We start from the raw sequence: 26,662 nt of genomic DNA on the forward strand, positions 1-26,662 counted from the left end.
TTTGTGTGTGTGCTACACATTTTTTGTAAGTGTCTGTCTCCCTGTGTGATTTTAATTCCATGCTACTGTATTTAGTGTTGCTGTGAGAGCACACAGCCTTACAGCCAGGCTGACAAACAGTCCTCCTGCCTTAGTGGAATTGTTGAAGACTCATGCTGTTCACAGCAGGAAGTACATTAAATACATTTCTTCCACTTCATTCACATTAGATGGGCAAGAAGCTGCTCAAATTTCTTCTTGACATTTCTACACCAAGGCTGGGAAAGCAAAGGACTCAGGTTTATGTTGGAGATTTGCTGACCACTATTTTTCACCTGATCAACAGAATCAATCACTCGTACCATCCCCATGATAGAGGATAGCACTGTCTGGGAATATTTTACAGATAAGTAAACTGGGTGATGGTATCCTAATGTAGAAAGAGAATGTTAGAGGTCAAGCAGAACAGATTAATTATTTAGTCTTCTGGAGATTTCTTTAAAACACTTGCTGTCACTTTCCTTACACTTAATTAAATTTTGAAAATTCTTAGACCACATTCTGGAAATTGGCACCCACTAACACTTTTCCAGCTTCCTTGGAGTAGTAAAGTACATTTACTATCAATAGCCTGGAAAGTCAGCTCTGCAATTGTACACTATAAATATATGCTTTGCATTGGCTTCTAGCAAGTAGGCACTATGAACTAACTCTCCATGTGTGTACTGAGCCAAATTTAAAGTTTATGATAAATAAGTGTCTTATTAGTAACATTGTTTATCAGGAGAACATCCTTATCTCACAAGGCAAGTTGGAATCTCCTTATTTCCATTGGAGATTTCCATCTCCAAGGCAGGCAAGTCAAATGTGCCTTTTTCTCTTTGCCAGTAGGTCTGTCAGATGTTAAACAAGTGGTTGCTTAATCTTGATAGTTAACATTCGCTAGTGCATTTGTCCAATTTTAATTAAAATCTGAACACTACAGGCAGAGCATGCCCACTATTATGTTATAGACTAGAGTCGTGATTTGGCCAACTATCCATCACCACTCTCTGGAGATGCCTAAAATAGTGAACTAGTTCTTTTTTCCTGTGCACATCCATCTCTGATTACTTTCTCCCTTTTATGTTTTTACAATGCTTGTGAGTCTGATGCCTCTGGCACTTCTGTGCAGTTTTTAACTTCTTTTGTTCTCTCATTAAGTAAAATCTCTGTATGACCCCTCCCCTTTCCCCAGCCTGTGGCAGGTGGCCAGGTTGGCAACTAATCAAGGGAAAAAGTGGATGACAGCCAGCTTATGACAAGTTATACTCCCAGTTTTCTTTACTAATAGCTTCTTATTATCACCAGTTCAACAGAGTGAAAAATGTTCAATCCATGATGATAGCCTTAAAGATTTCAGAAACTGCCTGTTTGCTGCCTATCACAGAAATAAATTAATGTCATACCTTACAGTAGGACATTCTATAGAGTAACCAGGCACATTTATGATTTGCTTTCTTAGCATTATTTGTTGCTTACAGCTCATTAGGTAAGTGTGTCACATTTTATAAGAGAGTGTGTGTGTGTGTGTGTGTGTGTGTATGTGTGTGTGAACTACTGTTGGATTAATCTCATTTTTATTCATCTGCTTAATAACTAGAAATATAGTCCAGCCTTGTGATCTGGGCTTCTTTGATAGGTGAGGAGGACAGCACATGATCTCCAGGCAGTACTTTGTCACATCTATTTCAGATGGCTCTTTTACAGGAGGGGATGCAGCTGGTGGAGCACAAAGCTCTTCAGCCTTCACTGCTGTATGTTTTTAAATGGGATGCTTACACATCCAGTATTAGACTTCTATGTAAATTGCAGTAATATTTTGAGGAGAGTGTTGAAATGCAGAAAACTTTTAGTTTTGTACTCAAAGCACATAAAATAGCCAATAAGCAGAAGGCACAAGTTTTCATGACCTGTAGAAAAAATTATGCCTTCTGTTAAATTTAGAATGAGTTTAAGGAAGTGGTGATCTTATGTGAACTGGTATTGCATCCCAGAGCCTAATGCATAATTGGTTTATGACAGTTCATTCAAGACTACATTGAACTGCTTTCTCTCTTGTGTCTTGCCATAGCATATTTTATTTTTGATGGCATTGGTCTTTGTACTGTAGATCTTGCATTTATTATACACTGTTTAGAAATGAATGAATGCCTAGCAAACCATTCTAAATTAATCATCTGTTCATGGTTGGATATGGTTGTAGGCAGTGAATTTAGTGACTGAGAGCTTTGCATGTTTAAGATTTGGATAATGAAGTTGAGTAGGATGTCTTATTGCATTCAGTTTTCCTAAGGCTTCTTCAATCATCTTCCTTACTCTGAATCTTCTTATACTGAGACTTTGCTCACAGTCTTTGAAGACCCAAAAGATACTGAGCACTGTAACCATGGGAGCCCATTGGGCTTTAATGCCATCGATTCTCCTTTTGAACATGCAAGTCTTCAAAATATTAACTCAGTTACTCTCTCTCTTCACTGTCAGGACACTCTTATCTCTCTCACACAGATGGGATCAAAAGTCCAAGAGACAGAACACAAAAAGTTTTAACGTACAGCAGAGCATATTTTCTTCCGTTAGAGCTCTGCTTTTGTGGCCTGATAAGTCTGGCTGTTGCTCTATTTTCACTTCTGCTCTGTCTTCTCTGCCAAGTCCCATCCTCACCAGTAGCTCTGGTAAAGGGGTGTCTTACATACTTTTCTTCTACAGTCTTGGTGAGCTAAATATGTTCTGATTGTATGTGAGCAGAAAAGCCTATAAGAAATTGTTTCCACTGGTTAGCAAACTTAGCGTAACCAGCATTGTGACTGAATGGTAAAAGTGCAAAATCTAAAGTTGAATCAGCCAGAAATGGCTGCATACGATACTTTTATCTAGCCTGATTTCTAAAATGCTGCTGAACTTCTCATGACATTTCTGTTTGTAGTCCTCATTTTTTACCTGATGTATCACTGACTGTAAGCACCTTCAAGCTTGGCCTCTTTGTGAAAAACCTTGTGTGTGGTATATTTAAATGCTACTGCCAAGCCTTCCCATTTATCTGTCTGCCTCTGTTTCATCAGTTTGTTGGGAAATTGTTACCAATCCCATTTCCCAGGCTTTTTATATAAAAGTAATCTATTTCATTTTAAAAATAAAGCATGTAGAAGATTCTGAGTTGCTTTCATGCTCTGTGGGAGGTATAGCCAGTTGAAAAAAAGGTATGTGAAATTCAGATGGTTACTGCAGACAATGTAATCATGGTTGGGTGTGCCCCCAGATTCCAGTATCTGTTTCTTCATCTGTTAGACTTTATATTTTTATTTCCATTGGTAAATGAAGCAATTGTCTGCATTATGGAATGGTTAAAGTAAGTGATTGGAGCTTGATGTAGTTACAGCAGGAAAAATCTTTGGGCCCTGTCCTCAGACTGAACATGGGAAAAACTCCTCCAACATGTGTAGTAGTTCCAGTGATATCAAGGTCTGTAGGTTATACCCTGAAGGGTGTGGAAGAATCATAACAATACTACTCTACTAATAAATATTTTCAGGTATATGTTAGTTCACTGATATGAATTTGGTGTTTCAGAAAGGTAGCAATGTTTCTTAGCAAACTAACAAAGGTAAATTAATTGCTTCAAGGGAAGGTCACTTATTAGAGTGAACTGCACACATTAGCCTTTCTACTAATATGCCGTTTGTAGCTGGGAAACAATTTAAGACTGCTTATTACTATCTTGTACATAATAATTAACTAATTGTTGAAAAATTCATTTTTACTTTAGAGGCCCACATCCTCAACGAATTGAGCTACAGCTTGTCCTCATGCACTCAAATGTCTTTTTTCTCCATTGTTCAGGGATGCTCTGTAGCTCATCGAGCTGTTGCTACACTGTTTATGATCGGCAGCCTGACATTAAGCAAAATCAGAATTAGCTCTTTTCTCCAGGCTACAAAGAACACTGCAGGCTGTCAAGAAGGAAGGTGCAGGTGACCAGAGATAGGGTGTCACTGTAGCCATCTCACTGCCATCCTCACTCTTGCAACTGGAGCTGTAATCTGCTTCCTCTAGCATGCCACTTCACTCACATTTGAGTTTTGCTTATTGATGTAGCAGAGAGTTTAGATATAGACTCCAAGCCTGCTAGGCAGGTGCTGCTTGTGATGGTACTGTGTCTAAAGAAAGTGAAGCATGGATGCACTTTAACATAAAGGGTGAGTTAAAATGTAAAGCATTGTGTTAAATTAGTGTCTATCATAAATTAATTAAATGTGAATCATATATAATGTTGCTCATAGCACTTGCTACTTCACACCATGTTACTCTACTGAAATTACTAGGTTAAGTTGCATAAAATGAGAGTAATTAAGGCATGAGCCAGTGTAATCAATGTATGGCACTGCCATTGTGGATTAAAAAAGAAACAGCAGTTTTCTTAGAAAATCGAAGTGTATTTAGTAAAGATTGCATTCATTTGAATCTGTCCTATTACCTATTATAGGGTTTTCAGGATTGTTTTAAAAAACTTTTTTAAGTCAATAGGCAAAAATGGTCTGTTGAGACAAATGGAAAAGCAGACATTATTTGCTTAAGATGATGTCTGTGGCAATTTGGCTGAAACTAGCAATTTTGATTCTGAGGGGAATTTACTTTTTGGTTGCAAAAGTTATGACAACACTGCTAAGAGGAAAGCTGTTAAGATTGCAACATATGAATTTGAAAAGTAATCTGTTTTGACCACATCAATAAAAAGTTATTGTCATTTGCATAATAGGTACCTGCTACAGAACTGAGCTTTGACTGTAATCTTGACCCCTGCTTCTACAGCATTCAGTGAAAAGAAATGACTTGGCAAATTAAATTCATTGTGCTGAATACAAGTTCAATTGCCTGCATAGTTCAAGTGTGTGTAAATAGCTGCAGAATGGTGCTACCTAGTTTCAGATTTTAAAGTCCCTTTTGATATTGTCTTAATATGGTTTTTGTAATGGATGGTTTCTCTGGGCTTTTCTTTTGCTGCTATTAAGACGCATTTATGAGAGAGATTTCAGAAGGTGACCTTTACTGCTATTAAACAGTAAATGCTCATGCCTTCTTACATTTAATGAACTCTCATTCTTAGCTGGTCTACCTACAACTCACACGCTTCATGTTTGTAACACTGGAATCTATTATGTTACAGACTCATCACATCAGTCCTTTAATGCCAGCTTTGATTCTGAAATGCAAGTAGCCATTGTGTAGGGATCTATGTCTGCCTGAGTATGAGCCTGATCAGGTCCGGCCAAATCTAGCCATGTTTGTCTGGTTTTGTGTCCAAGTTAATTAGTTGTGCCAGCCACCAGGGCACCTTACTTTAGATTCAGCATGGCCTAGCATGTCCAGACTGTACCAGAACAGGCTTGTAGGCTTGCAAAGCCTGGTTTGCACCTTCTGCATTACCACAACAGACTTCTGCTAGCTCGGCAACTCATAATGTTCACATCATAGCCTTGTTTGTGCTGTTCATGGAAAGAAGAAAGGCAATAGCTTTTAGGAATAGTCTTAACCCTAGAAAAGATGAGCCAAAAGTTCATTTGTAAAGACTGCTTCTCCTGGTTCCACTATCTGAATATGTCGGAATGCCATGTCTGCTTTCTTCTATTGTTTTTTTTCCTCCTGAGAATATATATATATGTGTGTGTGTGTGTGTGTGTGCGCATCACTGGCAGCATGTATCACTAAAATTCACTTTAGTTTTAAGCCTTATCAAGGTGTCAGCACAAAAGAGTCTGTTCTTTTGTGCTTGTCCTAAATATCCTGCCAACAGGATTTTTTATAAACAACCTACTCTTTTGCAATATCTCCCTAAAGCAGTTTATAAGGATATATTTTTACAAGGTAAAGCCTCTTTGGAAATAAACATTTTTGTGCTATCGGTGCTATTTTTGTGCACTGATTTGACAACGTACCTTCAAAGTTAGACGTGTTCCTAACAACATGAGAAGTGTGTTTGTTTTCCTGCTTGATGACTGACTAGAGCTGTAGTTGAGATACGCCTCTGACTCTCTAAGTACAAGAACAAAGTTTTTATTTCTGTGCCAAGAAACCTGGGACTAAAGCTCCTAACCTTTCTCCTCTGATTATTGTAACTTCATGCCAGCAAAATCTGTGGGTCTGAACAAAAAAACCCTTAGAAAACTTCCTCTTACTTCTCTAAGAGGAACCATTAAATTTGCAGTAGTCTCTCTTCAGAGTGATTACTAGATTAAAGGTCTGCTGTAAGTGAGCCTGCAGTCATTGAGCAGAGTGTTTTCCAGACATGACCTGAGATAGACAATGCTTTCCCTGTTAGGAGCTTGGCTTTGCTCCTTACCCTGGGGAGCTACTAACACAGCTTACAGGAAATGAATTTAGAAAACATTTGTAAGGATTTGTTTCCTAGGATGGGTAATCATGCAGAATGTGTCTTTCATTGAACATACATACCTCAAAAGGTGTGAAAAACTCACTCTGAAATACAAGGCAAGCTAGCTGAAAGTTTAGGGGTTTTTTTGTTTGGCTGTGACTACAGGAATGAATAGTATGTGAGAATTCTTCTTCAGCAGCAGTAAAGCAAGTGTTAGGATAATGCTGTAAGAAACAGACAATATTTTATTTTATGCCTTCCATCTAGTTTAAGGCAGATCATCTAAGTTCCCTGTGTAGCCAGTAAGCAGAAGGGAATGCTTCCACACCTCCTCAGATTTTTTGGATTGCAGTGAGTGAGCCATTCCACCTGTCCTCCTGTATGCTCATTGTGCTGGGAAACCTGCAATGGCCTATCTTTGTCCTTGCAAACGGAGAGCAAGTAGGCTCCGTGTGAGTACCTCTTACTAAAGTGCTTAAAATGAGGTGCAGCCAAGTCCAGATCAAGTTCCATTGGGACATAAGAACAAGATTAGGCTTGGGAAAGTGTGCTGAACCCTAAGCATATCTGTTTAAGAAATGACTTGTATTAGAATTGATAATTTTAAACTGCCTTTATCTAACTATCGGCACGTTAATAACCATTTGGTCTTAGTAGGCATTCTATATTGTCTAGCCCTTCTTAAGAATTTAGAAGAAAATGCTATGTCTGAAATGACACATTGCTTTGCAGATCTAATATCCAATGCTTCAATATCCCTGTAAGAACTCTCATCAAAGTTAATAGTAGTTACACAAAAGGTACAGAGGATGTATCCTGTTCACCCATTAAAAATGTTTCAGATTAGAGTTTTGCAGTTCCAAGTGTAAAAACACCTACTGACAAGCCAGCCTCTATGGGCAAATAAAGTAAAATCAATGCGTGTCTGTCTGTTCACACAAATACACACACCTTTAAATACACATACACTTGAATTTAAAAAAAATAAATTGGAACCGATGAAGTTTTCATCTTCTGAAGTTGTTTTCATTTTCTAAAGTTAAACTTCTTCCAAGTTTATCTTTCATCCTGCAAAGGTTGATGACTTTGATAATTCTCAAACAGGTCTACGAATCTGTACTATTTTTCAGTAAATACATTCAATTCCATTAATTTGTTGCATGATTTCAGTTTTAGCAGGTAAGTAGGGAGGCAGCTGCAGTTTTTCACTGATGAGGAATATTAAAGGAGTTTTTTTTTTGCTGCTCATAGATCACCGAGCAATTGCTGTGATCTTTGCCGAATTTAAGTTGGCTGTATTCTGCATGGTATTTCAAATACATTTGTGATACTGTAGCCTCATGATGCTAATAAATTCTCGCAAGACAGCATAAGAAACTTGTGATGAAGTGCAAGGAGAGCTTGGGTAGGTCTTTCTGTGCTTCGGGGAGGCAGCCGTGATTTCTGCTGCGCAGTGGAAAAGCTGAGGCACTGGCTGTGCATGATTAATCTTGCATGTTTGAAACAGGAATGGAAAGGATAGAAAAGGGGAGATGATATACATGCAGGATGAAGCTGGGGTATGTTTTTAAGGCTCTTTACTTTGTAAAGTTACTGTGGGTAGGAAAACTGGAAAAGGGAGGAAAAAATGAAGCTAAACAATGTGTCTGTTAAGTGAAATAGCTGTTAATCTCCTTTGCTTTTAGCTCTTCTTTCTTATGAACTGTGGAACTTTTGTATTAAGATAAAGACTGTTCACATTTCAGTTTACATGAAATAAGATTGATTTTGTTTTAAATGGTAGATGTGGGAGAACTAAAATTAAGTATTTGAGCCTTTAGTTAGCTGGAAAATGTTACCAAGAGTAGCTCCAGTTCCATGTCATGTTCCAGTCTGGTTTTAGCAACAGGAATCTGTGAGGACATTCAAGTTAAAGTTTCATTATCTGTACTCACCTTCATATGTTTTCACCAAAGTGAAAAATGCAAGGAATTTTCTGGCTTGTGCACAGGACTCAACTAAAACAAGTTTAGTGAGATACCACATTTGGTTTTGTACACAGGTTCATATATGCTGGCACAAAAAGTTGAAAATGTAGGAGGCAAGAAAAGGAGCACATTGCTGATATAACAATTGCTATCTAAAATCATACAAACCAATACTTGAAAAGAAGCCAAAAATAGCTAGAAGAATTCTAAACCTCGAAAAAAGAAGCTTTATTTCACTTACTGAGATGAGCAAAATGCTTTCCACTGTTTAATGTGGATTTTATGGTCTCTTGTTAACTTCAATGTAAGGTAAAGAAGCATTTATGGACATTATTCCTCTTTCACCAGAACCAGCATTTTACTTTGGAAATGATGAATACTATGTTGATGAGAGTGCTGGCTACATTGAGGTCCGTGTCTGGAGGACTGGAACCGATCTGTCCAAAGCTGCCTCTGTTACGGTGAGGTCTCGCAAGTCTGAGCCAGTAACTGCAGAGGGTGAGTTATTGTTTGCTCTGGCTTCACACTGCTGCTACACTGCACATGCTGCTACACACTGCTGGCACCTGCTGCTGCATTTCACAAGTGCTGGTTCAGTGGGTCTTGGTACAGTTTCTACCACATAAAATGAAAATTGTACGAGTCTTGCTCTTATCAGATCTCTTCTTCTTAGAACAAATTACGTGGTTACAGAATTTCAGAGAAATAGCAGTAAGAGCTGCTATGAAGTATAGCACAAAGAGAAATGCCTTTAAATCCTCACATAAAGACTGCTGCAAAGGCAGCTGATTGCTGCCTCAAGGGCATACTCTGGGCATGGTTATGATCACTGGCAGCATGCTGAGTTTGCTTCTCTCATTTTTGCCATAGGCAATGAGAAATTATTACCTCGTATCCTATTCAGGAACACGATTGCTTCATCTGTGTGGTTCTTGGGTACTTTGACAGAACCTTTGTCTGCAGAATCAAATGTTAGCACACTGTATTTTTTTCACAAAACATATCATAATGTTTAAACTAGGATATTCATATAGAGGCAGCATAAAAATTATCTGCCTTAGATGCTTATTCTGAGTGTAACTTTACTGTTATTTCAGGAATATCTAAACATAATATATATGTATGGTGAATGCATAGCACAATATACATAACATAGATGTATCTTTCTTATGAAAAAGAAAATTATTAAGCCTGAAAAAATATGTGATTGTTTCAGTTCTGAACTTGCTTTTATGATCTGATGTCTTAACCAAATCTTGAATATTTAAGTTATTTTATTTCTGGTTAAAAAAAAAAAAAAAAAAAAAAAAAAACTTTTCTTACAGTAAAGATCTTCATTCATTGTGCCAGGACCTCTAGGATTAAAAGCTGGGAATGGCTCAGCTCTTGAGCTCTCTAGTCTGTTGGTCACAGCATGAAAGTTCTGACATGGCTGGCTGCCTGTAAAACCATGTACCTGGTTCTTTGCCTTACACAGTGCAGCAGTAGATCTGCTGCTCTGGGCTGTCAGTCCTGGAGTCCTACCTTAGAGGCTTAGCTCTAGGGAAGTATAGCAGTAGAGCTTTTAGGCAAGTGTCCATGTGATGATGGCTTTTAATCTGGCCAAATTTTGTCAAATTCACAGAATTCCAAACCTAATTGCCATTTCAATTTATGTGTTTTCCCCAAAGCTTTGTTACAAGAGGTCTGCTCCCCAAAAACTAATGGTAAAATTGAGTCCTTCCCTAAAGTCCTGGATACATTTAATGCCTTGGTTCCAAGACAGTGTCATTTTTTAGTCAGTATCTTGTTTTGTTTGCTGCCTTCTTATTGACATGTTATGGATTGGTTTGATTTGCTTAAAAGAAAACAAACCCAGATCAATCCTTTGAGAGTAAGGTGGCAGACCTCACCCAATATGCCCTGAGCAGAATTTGATTTGTTAATTTTCCATTCATTCTGTTTTACACAACTCGTCTGAACAGCAGTTCTTCCCCCAATCAGCTCACTGGCCTTGTCTCCTTTCCTTTCTACATTAGTCTTAAAACTTCCATCTTTGTTGCAAAATAATATGAAATTTCTTTCCTAAAGACTTTGCTTCATCTCCAGAGCCTCTCTCAAAGCTTTTTGCTTACTTTCATTTCTCACTTCAAGCAAATTTCATAAGTTTTTCTGGAATAACTGTTGATTTACAACAGAAGAGAATCAGTCTCATTTTGTGACTCAAATAATCATTAAACAAAAAATTAATTAATATTGACTTATTTTATTGTGTAGTCCAGCTTAAATACCAAAAGATATAGTTTTGCTTTACACGAATGCCAGAACTTGGTAAATACTGAAGTTATAAAGGAAAAATATTTACCTACAATTAACTGCCTTATGATAGATATTTTTTTTTATTATATGTAATGCTATTTTTATCTCTTTTCCATTGGTAGCTGGAGTAGATTATGTAGGCATCAGTCGTAATTTGGATTTTTCACCTGGAGTCAATATGCAGACTTTTCGTGTGATAATTCTGGATGATCTTGGACAGCCAGTGTTAGAAGGAACAGAGAAGTTTGAGCTTGTGCTAAGGATGCCCATGAATGCTGCCCTTGGAGAACCCAGCAAGACCACCATCTTCATTAATGACTCAGTGTCTGATTGTGAGTAATTTTTTTTAAATTTATTTTTCCTAATTTGGAGATTAGGTCTGGCTGCTTGTGTTCTATACCTGGTGCAGTGTGGCATAAGTAAATGTGAAATGGTGGAGGGAAGATAACTTCTGCAGTTATACTTTACGTGTGCTTTCTATGTTTTTCTGCCCAGTGCCAAAGATGCAGTTTAAAGAATCTGTGTATGAAGCCAATGAAAATGATGGGCAGGTTTCTGCCATGATATATAGGAGTGGGGATATCCGATACACATCCACTGTGAGATGCTATACAAGGCAAGGTTCAGCTCAGGTTATGATGGACTTCGAAGAACGTCCTAATACTGACAGTTCCATCATCAAATTCCTTCCTGGTAAGTTCTTGATGATATTTTAGAAGCCTTTATGTTTTCTTTCGTTTTGTTTTTCTTTTCTATTATGTTTTCTTTTGTTTTGCTTTGCTTTGCTTTCCTTTGCTTTGTTTGTTTTGTTTCATTGTGTTTTAATTTTGTATTCTCATAGAGTAGTGCCGAAAGGACCACTCTGGAAAACAAAGGTTTGGTTTTTCTTTCATACCCAATGGGATGATATTGTCTCTATTTTCTTCACTTCTAACTTAGAAGGATAATCAATAAGAACCAAAAGAGTATGTCTTCATTTAGGTTCAGCCTCAGTGCCAGGATCTTTTTGATAGCAAAAGTAGGTTTGGCATAACACAGTAGAAGCACAGATCTGCTGTCAGAAAGGAAACTTCAGAAGTTCTGCTCTTTGTTAAGCAGATTTCTGGTAAATACATTTGATGTGCACTGAAATGAGTAATAGATCTTTCAACAGGTATATAGCTTCCTAATTCCTGTTTGAATTTTTTTCTCCCACCAAGGTTTTCCTAAGATGGCCCACGAATATCAGGTACTTAATATCCCACATCAGAGATGAAATGCAAATAAATCAAATGTTACTATGTTGAAAGAATATTGCCTAATTATTTCTACATGTGCAGAAGGCAGTTTGGTCTTCTAGCCTTTGAAGTTTACACACATGTGAAACTTTTTACAAGTCTTAAACAAGTTCTGTCATCAGCATGAAGTCCTTGGTATATCCTTATCACAGAAATTACAAAATTTGTATTTCTGTAGACATGTATCATAGTTCTCTTGAAAAAGTGAGTTGTTCAGTCTTTATTTAGGGCTAGCCTCAGCTTTTAGTGCTGTCCTGTACTCTACACCTTTGCTTTTGCTTCTGTGCAACCAGGAAAGAGTCCAGCTAGTAAGAATTAATGGATATGGGTCACTTAGGAAGTGACTTTTCTCCTTTTTTTGAGTGTTGCTCTACCATTTCTCTGCAAAAACAAATAACAAAGAGGTCTATTAGAATTATATTTTGATTCCATAAGCTTCTTAGGCATGTTAAATATGCAGCAGTTTCATTCCAGTTTTCACATTTTCCATGTAACAATAAGCAGGATGAGTATTTTGCATTTTTTTTCTCCTCCTACAGGATAATTAATTTTCTATAGTTAGGGGAAAAGGCAAACTCAAAAAATGAACACAGTCAGCATCCTGGTCTGGTTCTTCATCTTGAAGAGCCTTGATCTCATCTGCATGTGTAATGATGAAAAAATACAGTAAATTGACATCATCTCTCTCCTGCTGTGCTGTTCCTTTTGTCTGGGGTATAGGAGTCAGTCCCATGAGGAAGAGCTCACCTAGTCATGCTGGGTGCCAAGACACTGAACACCATTCATAGGTCTTGCTGCTTGTGTAAAAGACATAAGAAAAGATGTTCAAGTTTCTGAACATCAAGTAAGTCAGGGCACAATAATTTGTGAGTGCAAAATTGAGAGGTTTGATACTTCAAAGTATTTTTATGGCAATATTCACTGTCACTCAGAATCAGTGGGAGTTCAAAAGACTAAAGTCAAACGGAATAATATAAGTGAAGGTCCACACAGTTGGAGGGTGTCCAGTCAAGAGAGACTTGAAATATAGAACTTCAGGACAAAATTGCAATTAGTATTAATATTAGTATTAGTAATGATAATTAGTAATTAGTATTACCATTAGAAAGGTTTTATTATTCTGTTTGCTTCTGCAAGTATTTACTTTTTTAAGCACACTCTATAGAATAGGTCGCTGAGAAGGAGCATTTTCTTCTTAGGTAAAACAAAAGGATTAATACATGTAAGGTGGACATACCACATAGAAACTTGTCTTACAGAAGTCCCACAGTGTGGGATTCCACTTTAATGAGATTCCATAGAAAGGTAATGATTGCTAATTCTGCTTTCACTGCTGTCATTACTCATTAACTTGTATGGTGTCAAGGTGGATGCCTTGGCCAGCAGGGGTCAGATGCCTTGGGCTTGGAAAGAAGTGCTGTATTAGAGCAAAGAACACCTAAGTTCTGCCTGATAACTACCTTTGGAATGATTGCAGGCGAAACTGAGAAGCCTTGCACGCTGGTGCTTATGGATGATACTTTCCACGAGGAGAAGGAAGAACTGCGCCTGGTTCTTGGCACTCCAAGAAGTGATTCTTCCTTTGGTGCCTCTGTTGGCGAGCAAAACGAGACGCTGATAAAGATTCGGGATGATGCAGACAGTAAGAGAATAGCCTGTTGTTACTGGCTTTTGGAAGCCCATTTGCATGCTCTAAAACCATTTTTTTTTCTTCTAATGACAGAGGCTATCATTAAGTTTGGTGAGACCAAATTTAGTGTGAGTGAACCAAAGGACACAAGGCAAGTAGCAATTGTGAAAATACCAGTGCTTCGTCTGGGAGATACTTCCAAAGTTTCTGTTGTGAGAGTTCATACAAAGGATGGATCTGCTACTTCTGGAGAAGACTATCACCCCATATCAGAAGGTAGGATCATACTTATCACATCCAACTATTTGTTTTCATTCATGACTGTAACATAATTTTTGAAAAATGAAATAACTTTGTGATTAGAATACTTTGCAACCACATCCCAAAATGCATTTTCTTATTGAAATTCAGTGTGGACAAAACCCCTGTGGTATACAACAGCCAATTGCTGTTGCTATACTAATTATCAGTGAAGATATTTACAAAAGGATTGTGACTCCTTTGAAAACATCTGTAGCTCAAGAAATTGTGGAAGTTGTGTGACTTAAACCTTAGTTATATTTGCAGAGTGTAATAATATTACTCTGAAGAAACATCTACTTACAGGTTATGATTGTGTGGTTGTTTCTTCAGCAACTCATTAACTTAATGGGATTTGCTGTATGTAGGAATTAATGTATATTTATTTTTTATTTTTCTATGTTTATAATAATAAAGCTTTCCTTCTGTATCTCTGAATTCATTGCCTGCTGCTCCACACTACCAATAAATCACGAGAGAAGTTGTGCAACAGAATGAGAAATTTCTTAGCTAATAAACTTCTTTCCATTAATAGCCCACCTACGTGCTTTAGGCAATGACTAATGGAGTTTGTAGCATTATGTTTTTTTTTTTTTAAGTTTTTGATAATACATGATAGTACTCTGTGTTTTAAGATTAATCATTCATTGCTGGAGTGTTTTCATAGTTTTGGATAAACTATTTTGGCATCCAGTTCAGTTGGAATATATGACTTACCTTTGAACATCCAGCAACAACATTGCGCTATATCTTCACATTCCATAGGAGTGGCATTTGCCATTAGTGTTATCTTAAGAGGCAATTTGTTAGCCACAAGAAAATCATCAACCCAGAGCTTGCTAATTCCAATCACTTTGCTCCTGCATTTTACAGTTTTGCTCTTTCCCCCTGAAAACCACAGGAAATTTAGTGTCAGCTGATACTTACCCTGTGCACATTACCTGTAGGCATTGTCTTGCTTATATTCTCCCTGCTGTACACCAACAGCACGTGGCAGCAAAGTTTTCAGGGGAAATGTGCTACTGCAGAACAAGAGGCTCTCGGCCTCTGCCCCCAAATCTTTGAGAAAGGTCTGTGATGTGCAGAATTTCTCCACAGATTTTAGAATACCTGTGGGTTTAGGGAACCTGCGTATTCAGCCATAGGTACAAAACCCACATCCTTAATTGAGTTTTTTGAAGGAAGCGTGGCAAACTGAAAATCAGTAACATTCTTAGCTGTCACTCAGCTGAGAGTTCATATGTTTAGTACCACAAAGAGTATTTCCCTGGCTTAGTAACACTTGGGATTGGAAGGATCATTAGATAACTTAATCAGACTTACTGTAGGTTCCAAGATTCTCCCAGTTTTCCCAAATTATTTCTGTATTGATCCAAACAACTTTGGTTGGACAAAATATATCCTTTAGAAAGGGCATCTGGTCTTGGTTTGAAGGCTTTGCAGAGGAAGAGCGTTTCATTGCATTTTACTTCACTGATCAGTCTCTATCACCTGTGTCTTATTTCCCATATACAATTCAGCTTTAATGCACTACTGCTTTTTGTGCCTGTCCCTTAGAGTGCAGAGGTCTTTATCACCTGGTGTTGTATTGTGTTTTTATATCTCTGTAACAGTTCTTGGCCGGGCAGGCGAAGCCAGGGAGCTTCGGGCAGGCATGGCGGCACCCTGGTATATTTTGATTATGGTGATATTTCCATATACCAGTGAGAACATCACTCTCTGCAAGTTCTTCTGGTCCTAAGCTTCTGTTGGTTATTTCTGTACATCTTCAAAGTGAATTTGACATTCTTAAAAAAAAAAAAAGTATTAGAAATGCACTTATTATTTTGGTTGTTATCACTCTCACCCTTTCCAGGCACAAATGTTAAATAGTTTCTGTGCTTTTTATTTCTTTAGTAGTTACTACAGTCAAGAGTCATAGTACTCCCCAACTCGGTCAGTGTGGTGGGTGGATCTTGGCTGGACAGTAAGTGCCCACCAAAGCTGCTCTATGACTCCCCCTCTTCAGCTACAGAGGAGAAAATATGACAGAAAGCTCATGGGTTGAGATAAGAAGAGGGAGATATCACTCACCAGTTATCAGCACAGGGAAAACAGACTTAGCTTGGGAAAAATAGTTTTTTTTTTTTTTTTACCAATCAAACCAGAGCACAATGATGAGAAATAAGACATCCCTCCCACCCTCCCTTCTTCTTGGGGTAGCTTCACTCCCACATTCCTTAGCTCTAACTGGCTTGAGGGAATGGGAGTTGCAATCTCTTTATCACACATTATTTCTGATGCTTCTTCCTCCTCACACTCTTCCCTACTCCAGCATGAGGTCCCACTCACAGGAAACAGTTCTAAAACTATACTATGGGTCCTTCCCATGGTCTGCATTTCTTCATTAACTGTTCCAGTGTGGGTCCTCCTGAAGTCACAAGTCCTGCCAGCAGACCTGCTCCACTGTGGGCTCTTCTTTCCATGGGGCCACAGGTCCTGCCAGGAGCCTGCTCCACTGCAGGCTTCCCCTGGGGTCACAGCCTCTTTTGGGCATCCACCTGCTTGATCATGGGTCCTCCATGGGCTGCAGGTGGATCTCTGCTCCACCATGGGCCTCCATGGACTACAGGGCCACATCCTGCATCACCAGGGTCTGCACCAGGGCCTGCAGGGGAATCTCTGCTCTGGCTTCTGGAGCACCTCCTGCCCTGCCTTCTCCACTGAGCTTGGTGCCTGAAGAGTGATTTCTCTGCCTGCAGTTGCCTGCAGTTGCCTCACTTCTCTTTCACAGCTGCTGTGGTTCAGCAGTTTTTTCCCTTCTTTAATCTGTCATCCCAGAGGCACTATCACTGACACTGCTGGGCTCAGCCTTGAACAGCAGTGGGTCCATCTTGGAGCCAGCAGGAATATTCAGATATGGAGGATGCATCTGACAGCTGCTTGCAGAATCCTCCCCTATAGCTCCCCACTACCAAAGCCTTGCCATGCCAACCAAATACAATTAGCTAAGATTGAGCTTTTTATCACATAACTTACAAAGTTTTTTCAGAGACAATGATTTTCAAAATAAAATACTTTTGTGTAGCTACAGCTTTGTTCCTTATTTTTGGTATTTATCATTGTATTTATTACATTTTGTTGGATACTATTTATTTAGAATTTTTCAGTGTTTTGGTCATTCATATATGTTACCAACATTTATGTAATTAGTCACAGATAATTTTCAAAATATTAAGTTCCATTAGACTAAACCTTGAGCTTTGCAAATCTCTTGGTTTTTGTCTTATTTTCAGTGAATTTTAAATGTGTCCACTGCTATTCATTATTATTATTTGTAACATCAAATGGGTTAAACTAAATTTGCAAACATCTGTAATTTAAAAAGCGAGTATTAACTGCCATCTGTCAAGTCTGGGTCTAGAATCACAGGTTGTTATGAACAACAGATTTATTTTTAAGTGTCTCATGCTTTCAGAAATTGAGTTCAAGGAGGGTGAAACACAGCACTTTGTGGAGATTGAAGTTCTCTTTGATGGAGTAAGGGAGATGAGAGAAGCCTTCACTGTCCACATAAAGCCTGATGAGAACATGGTTGCAGAAATACAGGTAATAAGTTCATGCAAAGTCCTGAACGACAAAATCTGCTAAACAGACCACTTACTTACTTCTGGCTCATCATTTTACTCTTCTTTTAAGATTTATTCACACCATCTTGGCTTGTATATTAAAAGACAAAAGGCCACCGCAGCTGTCATGGTAACACCTAAACAAAACAGTTTATTATCAAGGCAATGATGTTGATGGGGCCACAGAGTCAATGAAAGACTGAAGTGTTCAGGCTCATCATTTTACTTACTTCTGGCTCATCATTTTACTCTTCTTTTAAGATTTATTCACACCATCTTGGCTTGTATATTAAAAGACAAAAGGCCACCGCAGCTGTCACGGTAACACCTAAACAAAACAGTTTATTATCAAGGCAATGATGTTGATGGGGCCACAGAGTCAATGAAAGACTGAAGTGTTCAGGGTATCATACCAGACACATTCTTCTCATTTAATCAGTCTTAGAAACTGATGTCCTCTCAGAAACACTCTCTGGAAATGCAACCTCTGTGTTGTAAAAAGAATTATTTCAGGTGAAATATGACTTCTGCTGTCAAAACCATGTTAATATTATTCTTATTGTGTAAGATGAAATAGCCACACATTCTTGTTATTTAGCATGGTATCTTGCATACTTTTCAAACAGTATAATCCTCTGATTCGGCATAAAATGACATAAAATCCCTGTCTGCTTCATCAGTGTCACACAATGTATAGTCTGACTCCAGACAGCCAGACAGAAGAGACATAGCCTTTGCTGATGACAAACACCCCATTTCCACCAGGTATTAAAGCATACAGTGCACATAGGGGGTTCTACCAGAATACTGAAGTGATAACAAAAAAGCTGGAAGACAAAGTTAAAGATCTGGGATCTTTAAATTTCATTTCTGGGATCTTAAAATTTTATTTTAGCTCTTCCTTTTGCACTCTGCAGTGTACTTCCAGTGCCTCAAACCTTTCTCAATAGCTCATCCAGTTGAGGTTTTAGAACTTGTTTTGGAACAATGTTTCGAAGGCTAGACATACTCTGATTGAGGTCCACCTTGTTTATTTAAATTTTCACAGAGACTGTTTCTATCTTTTTCATTGTCAGACAGCCAAGGCCATTGTTTACATCGAAGAAATGAACAGCATGGCAGATGTCACCTTTCCCTCTGTCCCTCAAGTTGCATCTCTATTGATATATGATGATACTTCTAAAGCCAAAGACAGAGCCAGTCCCATTGCTGGCTATCCTGTCATCTGTATCACAGTGAGTATCTCTGTGGAAAAACAGAACAAAATCAGTATATGGATTTTGTTCAGTGGATTTTACACACCCAGTATCAACCCATATGGTGATGAGTCACACATATTAGTTATACATATTAGTTCAAGCTAGAATTATCCTTAGAGCTAATCTAATTTGTCTGGATAATAAATTCGTTTTCAGGAGGAGAAAAAGCATAGAAAGAAAGATGTTTCATTTGTTCCTCACTAAGAATAGTTTGATGTTGATACTCACACTGTGTCTGTAATTGTATGACCTTAGTATTTCCTGCATTATCCTGCCTTTATTTGTAGAGTTAATATTACTGAAGATAACAGAGGAGCTATTGTTTTCAATGAGTGCCATGGACTGTAAAATGAGGGCTGAAGGAGTACAGGCTTCTTTCATTTTTTTCACTAGTAGTTTTTCAAGTTTACATAAATATTCATATACCTTGAAGAATGTTTTGTCCATCTTCAATTTGTTTTTCACACATTCATTTTGCACAGGAATGTCACAAGTTGAATGGTTCTTCTAAATAAAAAAGAATCAAAGAAAATAAATCTTTAAATGCAAAGTGTATTTGCAGAATTAGATCAAAGGGAGAAGTTAAAATTAAAGTAGTACATGGGAGTGTAGTTTATGTCTTCATAACTATGCCATATTTTCACCTATAAATCAATTTAAAATAATATATTTTATTTCAGTAAGCATACTTAGATACACCCTTTAATCTACCCTAGCAGCGCTAAATACATTGCTGTCAAAATAAGGTGATTTCTTATGAGATTTAGTGGGATTGTCAGTTCCGTGTTGTTGAGTTTTGTGACTCTTGATGACTTAAAATTCCTTTGCTGTGAAGCAAATTCTTAACACATCTGCCTTGTTCTGCAGGCTTGTAATCCTAAGTACGAAGACTTTGACAAGACTGGTTCTATATGTGCCAGTGAGAACATCAATAATACTCTGACACGGTACCGGTGGCTTGTAAGTGCCCCCACTGGCCCTGATGGTGTGACCAGCCCCATGAAGGAGGTTGACTTTGACACCTTCTTCACTTCCTCTAAGATGATTACACTCGACTCCATTTACTTTCAAGCCGGTTCTCGTGTCCAGTGTGCAGCTCGGGCTGTGAATTCAGATGGGAATGAGGGTCTTGAGCTTATGAGCCCTATTGTCACTGTAAGCACATCAGAAGGTAAGACATCATCACCTACTGCAAGATTCACAGGTCTCTTTCAGATCCCAAATTCAGTCCTAACAAAACCTGGTTACATGATCAGGTGTTTTAAAATTACCGTGTCAGTTTTTCTTCTGCTGTTTGTAGAGGTGGTGCAAAAACTGTGTTGACACAGCAAACCATTGTATAAAGAAAAAGTTTTTCTTCTCTCCTAATTCTCGACATCTTTAAATAATAATCCACATAGCAAATTTGTATGTTCATGAGAACAATATATAACAGGCAATGGAATTAGTGAAACCTGGTTTCTGTTGACTTTTGAATTAAACCACAGTAATGATGAAGTACAGTCTCAGCTCCTATTAGACATTGGAGAATCCACATGGAAGTGGCATATGAAAGCCTAGCCAGAAGCACAACCTCATTTGGCATTCAGCCCTCACTGCACACCTGAAAATTGATTTCTTCTTTGATTAAAAACTAAAGAAACTAGGCCCAATAACAGGGCATGGACAAAATTTTACCCTGGTCAAAGCATTCATAATTATTCATCCTTCTTGTTATATGAAACAGACTGGCTTTGTTGTTGTAATAATGCATTATTTGGATTACACTTGAAAAATTAGCAGAGCTAATTAGCTGAGGCTCAGGACTGAGTTGTCATGCATAAATTACTTCCAGTGCCTGAGCTAACTTGTGATGTGGAAGGAAAGAAGTGCAATGATCAAAGCAACCTGCAAAAATCCTGAATATTTTCCACTTTGAAGATGCCTGACCTCCAATGCATAGACTGAACTCTCAAAAGAAATTCAGATTGTGCAAAAAAAAAAATTTAAAAGTATTTAGTCTCTTTAGCAATGTTATTTGCATTTGAGGAAAAAAAAATAAAACCACCAACCAAACCAACCTACCAATAAGCTGTCATGTAGAGAAAATAAATTTTGTTTTGTCCTGAAAGAAGTTTCCTACTTGGAGATGTTGAGCAAGATCGGCTCCTCCAGAGCCAATAAGCTCTCCAAGAAGAGGGCCTTGCCTCCTCTTTTCTTGAAATCCCACAGAAATGGGCAAAGAGAACTGTTTTGATTTTCCACATTTTCTTGTTTCTTACTTTAGAGTACCTTGTAATCTTTTGGCCTCACATGACAAAGTGACCAGAATGCAGACACTACTGCATTGAACTATGCAACAAAGAGTTGCATATATCTCAGATCATATGATTACAAACCTAATTTTCTGGTCCTACAAACTTGGACTAATACTGGAACACATGGAACTTACACTAGAAAGGATTATCAAAATAAGTTACACATTCTCCTTTCTTGGAGAAATCCAAAATTCAGATTAACAAGGCCTTAAGCAACTCGATCCAGCTTTGGAGCTGGCTCTGTTCTAAGTAGAATATTTCTACACATCCTGTGACACAATCTTTCTAACTACACTTTTGTTACTGGTGGATCAGGAGACTCATGAATTTCTGTGAGGGCATATCACTGCATACTCCAGTCCAGTGACAAAACCAACTGAACCAACTGACCAGATGCCTGGTCAGGCATCTTCTATAAAACTTAGGATGGTGGGAGGAATTAAAACATATGCCTCTGAAGACCTCTGTAATAAAGTGTGGCACTTGGCACTGGCTTTGCAAGTAAGGTTGAAACATGCAACTGAAAAGACACCGATGCAATATCATCTCCTTTTTCTGAAAATGTGATCCGATTGATCAAGTAATCATTTCTATTTGAATCCTCTTCTGTGTAAATTCCTGTTGAAACCTCTGGAAAATACTTCTCAAAATATTTACCTGTCATTGATGAAAATTTTTCTTGTTTTGGATATCTGTACTATGGAAGAAAAGTACATCTTAAATAGTGGAAAGAAAAGTATAGATTGTTTCCTATGGACATAAAGTAAGGTTGCTTTCTCTTTTTTCCATTAGGTCTTTGTCAGCCTCGTATATCAGGAGTAGTTGGAGCAGAGCCATTCTCTGCCAAACTGCGCTACACTGGCCCAGAAGATCCTGACTATGCCAACCTCATCAAACTGACAGTCACAATGCCACATATTGATGGTATGAGAAAATCAGCTGTGGAGTTAGGAGAACTTATACAATATGCTGTTATTTGAGCTATTTTATTGGTCAGGTTATTTTTAATAGACAAGTTAATAACATAATCTTTTAACAGTAGGACCAAAGAAAAATGACTAATTATGAATTAATAAGTGCAGTTTGCAACAAGATCCATAAGATACTGTATTGATACATAGCCTTCAATGTGAAGAATAGCATTTTCAGATTAACTGCATAATTTACATAAATTGGGCTAGACCTAAGCTTTGTAAAACTCCCTTGAAGTGCATAGAAATACTCAGTTTAATTACTATTCACAGTATTTTTTATTTAATAATATGTTGTATACTAATATTTTTAAATATTAATATGTTTAGAAATATTTTGTCTTTTCATAGTATACAGACAGTTATTGTGGGTAAAATTCTCATACATACTTACCATATCAACTTCCTTTGAATTCTAAAGGACAGTAATTGGTGTAAGCACAAAATACAAAAGCACTGCAAACATGCTTAGTGTTTGACAAAGTCTGGCTAAATTAAGGAGGTCTGACAACTGACATGTAGTGATAGTACTATAAATTAATGTTTTTAGGCATGCTGCCTGTTATTTCTACAAGAGAGCTCTCCAACTTTGAGCTGACACTTAGCCCTGATGGAACTAGAGTTGGAAACCATAAGTGCTCCAACCTGTTGGATTACACAGAAGTAAAAACCCACCATGGTTTTTTAACTGATGCTACCAAGAATCCAGATGTGATTGGAGAGACCATTCCCTATCAGTACAGCCCAACAATTAGAGGCTTCAATACCTTGCGCTTCTACCGCAACCTGAACCTGGAAGCCTGCTTGTGGGAGTTCATTAGCTACTATGACATGTCCGAGCTCCTCACAGATTGTGGAGGCACCATTGGCACAGATGGACAGGTATGGAACTTGATTTTGTACTGTATTCTTGTAATAAAATATTTCCCTTATAATATATCTGTGCTAGGAGAAATAAGAGAATCATTTGTTCTGAATGAAATTTTTTATGATTTTCACCCAGTACAGTTCTGGGGTATTTTTGGGCAAACCAATCCCTTTTTTACTGTATAATGAGCCAATTTAGTCTTTTCTTAAAATGTAAGCCTTTTGAAGAATTGTTTTTAGCACATAGATAACACTGGGCTAATTAATATGTGTTGTGCTATACCTTGAAAACCAGTTTTAAAAAATTGTGGAGGGGCTTCTGGCTGACAACAAAGGACTGCAGTGTCCTACCAGCAGCTTTGCTTTGCTGATCTCTTGTTCACTGGGTAAGACTACCCATCAGTGCAGACAGCACAGTGCTCTCACATTACCCAGCAGAAAATTACTAGTTCAGGAGTAAAAAAAGCTGCCAATATGGAATGGTTGAAGAACAGAGCTGTGAAACTGGTTGGGGGGTTAAAAGCAAGAGATTGGAGAGAACTTCAGGTGTACTTTGGGAGATTATTTCTAGAAATCCATAGTAATGTGGAAAGAAAAGGGTGCAGGATTTCTTCTGGAGCAGTGACAGTGAAATTAATCCCTGAGTCTTCCCTGTATAATTACTATATAAGCCTGTCTGATCCCACTTAGGCTCTGGAGTACAGTGGCTGTACCTATGAAGTTTATGTACAGAAAAATATATTTGGGGAATAATCCTACAGGCTGGAAGAAGGACTCATATCACAGAAGTCTATCCATAGCTAACTCACTGTCCTGGTACACTAGCATTCCTTGTTGAACCGCTGTGAAAAGAATGAGTCTGCTTTGTGAAATGGACATAATTTCTCTGCTCTTTTGACATTTTGCCAGGGATCCATCTTCTATGAGACCTCAGTAGACTTATTCACACAAATTCTTATTCTTTTAGTCCCAAATGGCATAAAGCAGATGTGGAAAGTGTGTCATTGGCCACAGAAGTATATAAGCATGTGCAACAACAGAGCTAATTTAGTACTAAAAGCACATATCTAATCAGATAAACTTTGGGTTTTTTTTGTTTGATTTTGTTATAATTACATGCCTAAAGTCCACCTTACTCCATGGGCGTTCACAGTAATCATACACTCAGTTTTCTGGACAAGAAATTGCACCAGGAACTCTTTAGCACTTGTTTAACTTCCTAACATTCTGCCCCTCTTAACTAGAGATTATATACTCTAAACCAGAAGACGAGAATAAAATGGAGCTTCTGTCTGTCTCAGATACAAAGGCCTTGATGGATATGTCATGTAACTGCTTTGTCATCCATTCTGGTTCCTTGTCTGTTACAGAGACCATTTCAAGGTCTCTGCCTTCATGTTGGAAGCTCACTGTCCATGCTCTGCTTAGGCTTGGCCTCTGCTGAGAGCAGATCCTCCTACAGGTGCATTCCATGAGATCTATGAAGCTGTCAGGGGGAAAGGGAAGGCATCCAAGTGTGGGATGTAAACCTTACACATTCCCACAAGATAAAAATTACACTAGTCTTCACTGTTCTTAGAATGATTTCATTTCTTCATCTCTTCGACTCATCATTACTTTGACTATCTCCTTATGCCCAGGCAATATGCAACCACAAATTCTTATTTCCCATACAAAGCAACCATAAGCACACACAACTTGAAGCATCTGTAACTATGAAAGCCCCTTCTCCCTCAGTGAAAAGGAAGGAAGACCTAGTATGAATCCATTTTAAATACTTCTGTGTCCTTCAGACAAAAGGTTGAATAGCTGCTTTAGACAAATATGTATCTAAATAAAACCTATTTATGTCTATGTTCATATAAACAGAGGAGAAAATAAATACCATTCCAATATTTTAGTAAATTGGAAGAACCTCTGTCTTCAGTTTTGGCGGACATGCATAAGTGGCAATGTGGCCAGAGAAGTGAGCTGTACTTTCCTGAGGCTTCAGAAGTATTATGTACTTTATGTAAGCTCTCTCATTTAAAAGCAGAGAGAGATCAACATAAGCTGTGAGAGCCATGAAACTGCAGCTGAAGTCATCCTTTAGTGCCTTCTAGGTTATGGAAAAAGGTTATAGTATGTTAAGTGAAATATCAAGCTGAATTGCTTTTAGCAGTGAAGCATTGCACCACAGCCAGTATACGCTTCACTGCCCTCCCTGTTTTCCCCACCTCCATTTAATTCTTCTCCAGGTTTGGTCTTTATCTTCACATGACCCCTCCAGCTGAGAGGGGAGGCAGTCAGTGCCCTATCTCTGTGGTTGTCACCATTGTTGTTTTTTTCTCCTTCAGTGAACAATTAATAATCCTCTTCTGTGAGCGGAAAGCTGGCAGCTATGGTTTTCACCACTTTTTTAGCAGACAAAGGAAGCCTAAATTCTATTATAAAGACAGAACAGATAAATAACAAAAATACTTTTACCATATCCTGCTACTGCTGCAAATTTAATAAGTTGAATTTACCAGATACTTTGGGTAGAACTTTAGGCTCAAAATTTTGTTTCTTGATTCTAGTTCTCCAGTACCTGTATGGTCAAACAAAGACAGCCATGTTGATTGAGACAGAGAGATTTCACACTAAGAACTGGCAATATCTTAAATGATGTGGACCTTCACTTCATGGGAGCTCCTGGTATGGTAGGGGAAGAAGATGAACTTTAGTAATCAAGAAGTGAGGTAGGAGACCTGCAGCTGGTGCAGTTCTTCTGGCACAGCTCCTAGTGTTTGCTGAAGGCTGCAGCTGTCTTGGCCAGTTCCCATGAACTCATGAACTGTCATAATACATACAGAGAAGGTCTTAGTTTTCTCTTTTTTTTTTCTTTGAGGCCTTTTGATTGTGACCCACTCTCTTTCTCAATTATTCTGTGCATGAGCAAACCCTGTGTGAGCTAGATGCAGCACTCCTCTCAGTGTACAGCATGACGGTTTGTTCCTGGGGTCTGTCCAAAACTGAAAACCCAGGCATTTATGTATCTAAACATGGACTTAGATGTGCAGTTTGAAGAACTTCTACTTAAAATTAATGACCTGCTCCTCTTTAAATTGATCTAATTAATTTGCATCAGAGTTCTGTCCTTGTCAAAGTTAAGGTCAGCTTTGATGATTAGTAGTTTTCTTCAGAAGAACCTGCAGTCACAGTCTAAAACTCAGTGTCTACATTTGGATATGTATAGGCCTGGAAAAAGGGGAACTCGCCTGTTTGAGGGCAGTGTTCCGACAAAGGTTGGGCTTTACTTCATGGGGACATTGTGAGAGTCAAGTACTACAGACATCTCACATTCTCCCAACACAGATTCTAAAACAATGACAGATATTCAGGAAAGGAAGTGAAAAAATGAGACAGTGAAAACCAAGAAAGTGACTTTAATGAAGTGTACATTGAAGTACTGGCCTACACTTATTTCATGGAGTGTGAAGTATCATTTGGTCCCTTTTCCTACTATTATAATTGTTTGCTATAGCCAGGCAGTTTGGCATCTGAAGACTTCTGTGTGGTTCTGGCCAAGTATTTATATATGGATGTTGCTTTCCATAGTTTCAGTCCATTGCCAGACTTGAAATAGGGAAGCAAGGAAATTACCATTCAAACTAATTTTATTAATGACAGCTCATTAATCAAGTCTTTTATAGGAACAAGAAGGTGAAGAACATGTAGTAAAATACTTGAATGTATAGCTTTATACCTTGAAAGTATGGTAATTGAGAATAGCTGAACAGTTCGCTTTTTTCTTTTCAAAAACCAGTTATTTTTGGCCC

At 38.1% G+C, this 26,662-nt stretch overlaps 1 protein-coding gene and 1 long non-coding RNA gene across 2 annotated transcripts in view; one reads left to right on the forward strand and one right to left on the reverse strand.

Annotated features, from left to right (window-relative positions):
• Nucleotides 1–26,662, forward strand: part of FREM2 (FRAS1 related extracellular matrix 2) — a 115,602-nt gene that overhangs the window by 70,911 nt on the left and 18,029 nt on the right. The window contains exons 7-16 of the mRNA XM_068182066.1: nt 8,704–8,853; nt 10,776–10,985; nt 11,149–11,346; nt 13,408–13,572; nt 13,654–13,836; nt 17,318–17,448; nt 18,545–18,703; nt 19,595–19,898; nt 21,817–21,948; nt 22,546–22,877. Of these exons, the coding sequence (XP_068038167.1) occupies nt 8,704–8,853; nt 10,776–10,985; nt 11,149–11,346; nt 13,408–13,572; nt 13,654–13,836; nt 17,318–17,448; nt 18,545–18,703; nt 19,595–19,898; nt 21,817–21,948; nt 22,546–22,877 (1,964 nt within the window). The remainder of the gene's footprint in view (nt 1–8,703; nt 8,854–10,775; nt 10,986–11,148; nt 11,347–13,407; nt 13,573–13,653; nt 13,837–17,317; nt 17,449–18,544; nt 18,704–19,594; nt 19,899–21,816; nt 21,949–22,545; nt 22,878–26,662) is intronic.
• On the reverse strand, nt 18,577–22,805 carry LOC137469386 (uncharacterized). The gene is made up of 3 exons (XR_010996472.1): nt 22,671–22,805; nt 19,154–19,231; nt 18,577–18,713 (listed from the first exon to the last, which is right to left on the reverse strand). It is a non-coding gene; the product is annotated as an uncharacterized lncRNA (long non-coding RNA).

This window comes from Anomalospiza imberbis, chromosome 2 (genome assembly GCF_031753505.1).
Source record: "Anomalospiza imberbis isolate Cuckoo-Finch-1a 21T00152 chromosome 2, ASM3175350v1, whole genome shotgun sequence".
Lineage (NCBI taxonomy): Eukaryota > Metazoa > Chordata > Aves > Passeriformes > Viduidae > Anomalospiza > Anomalospiza imberbis.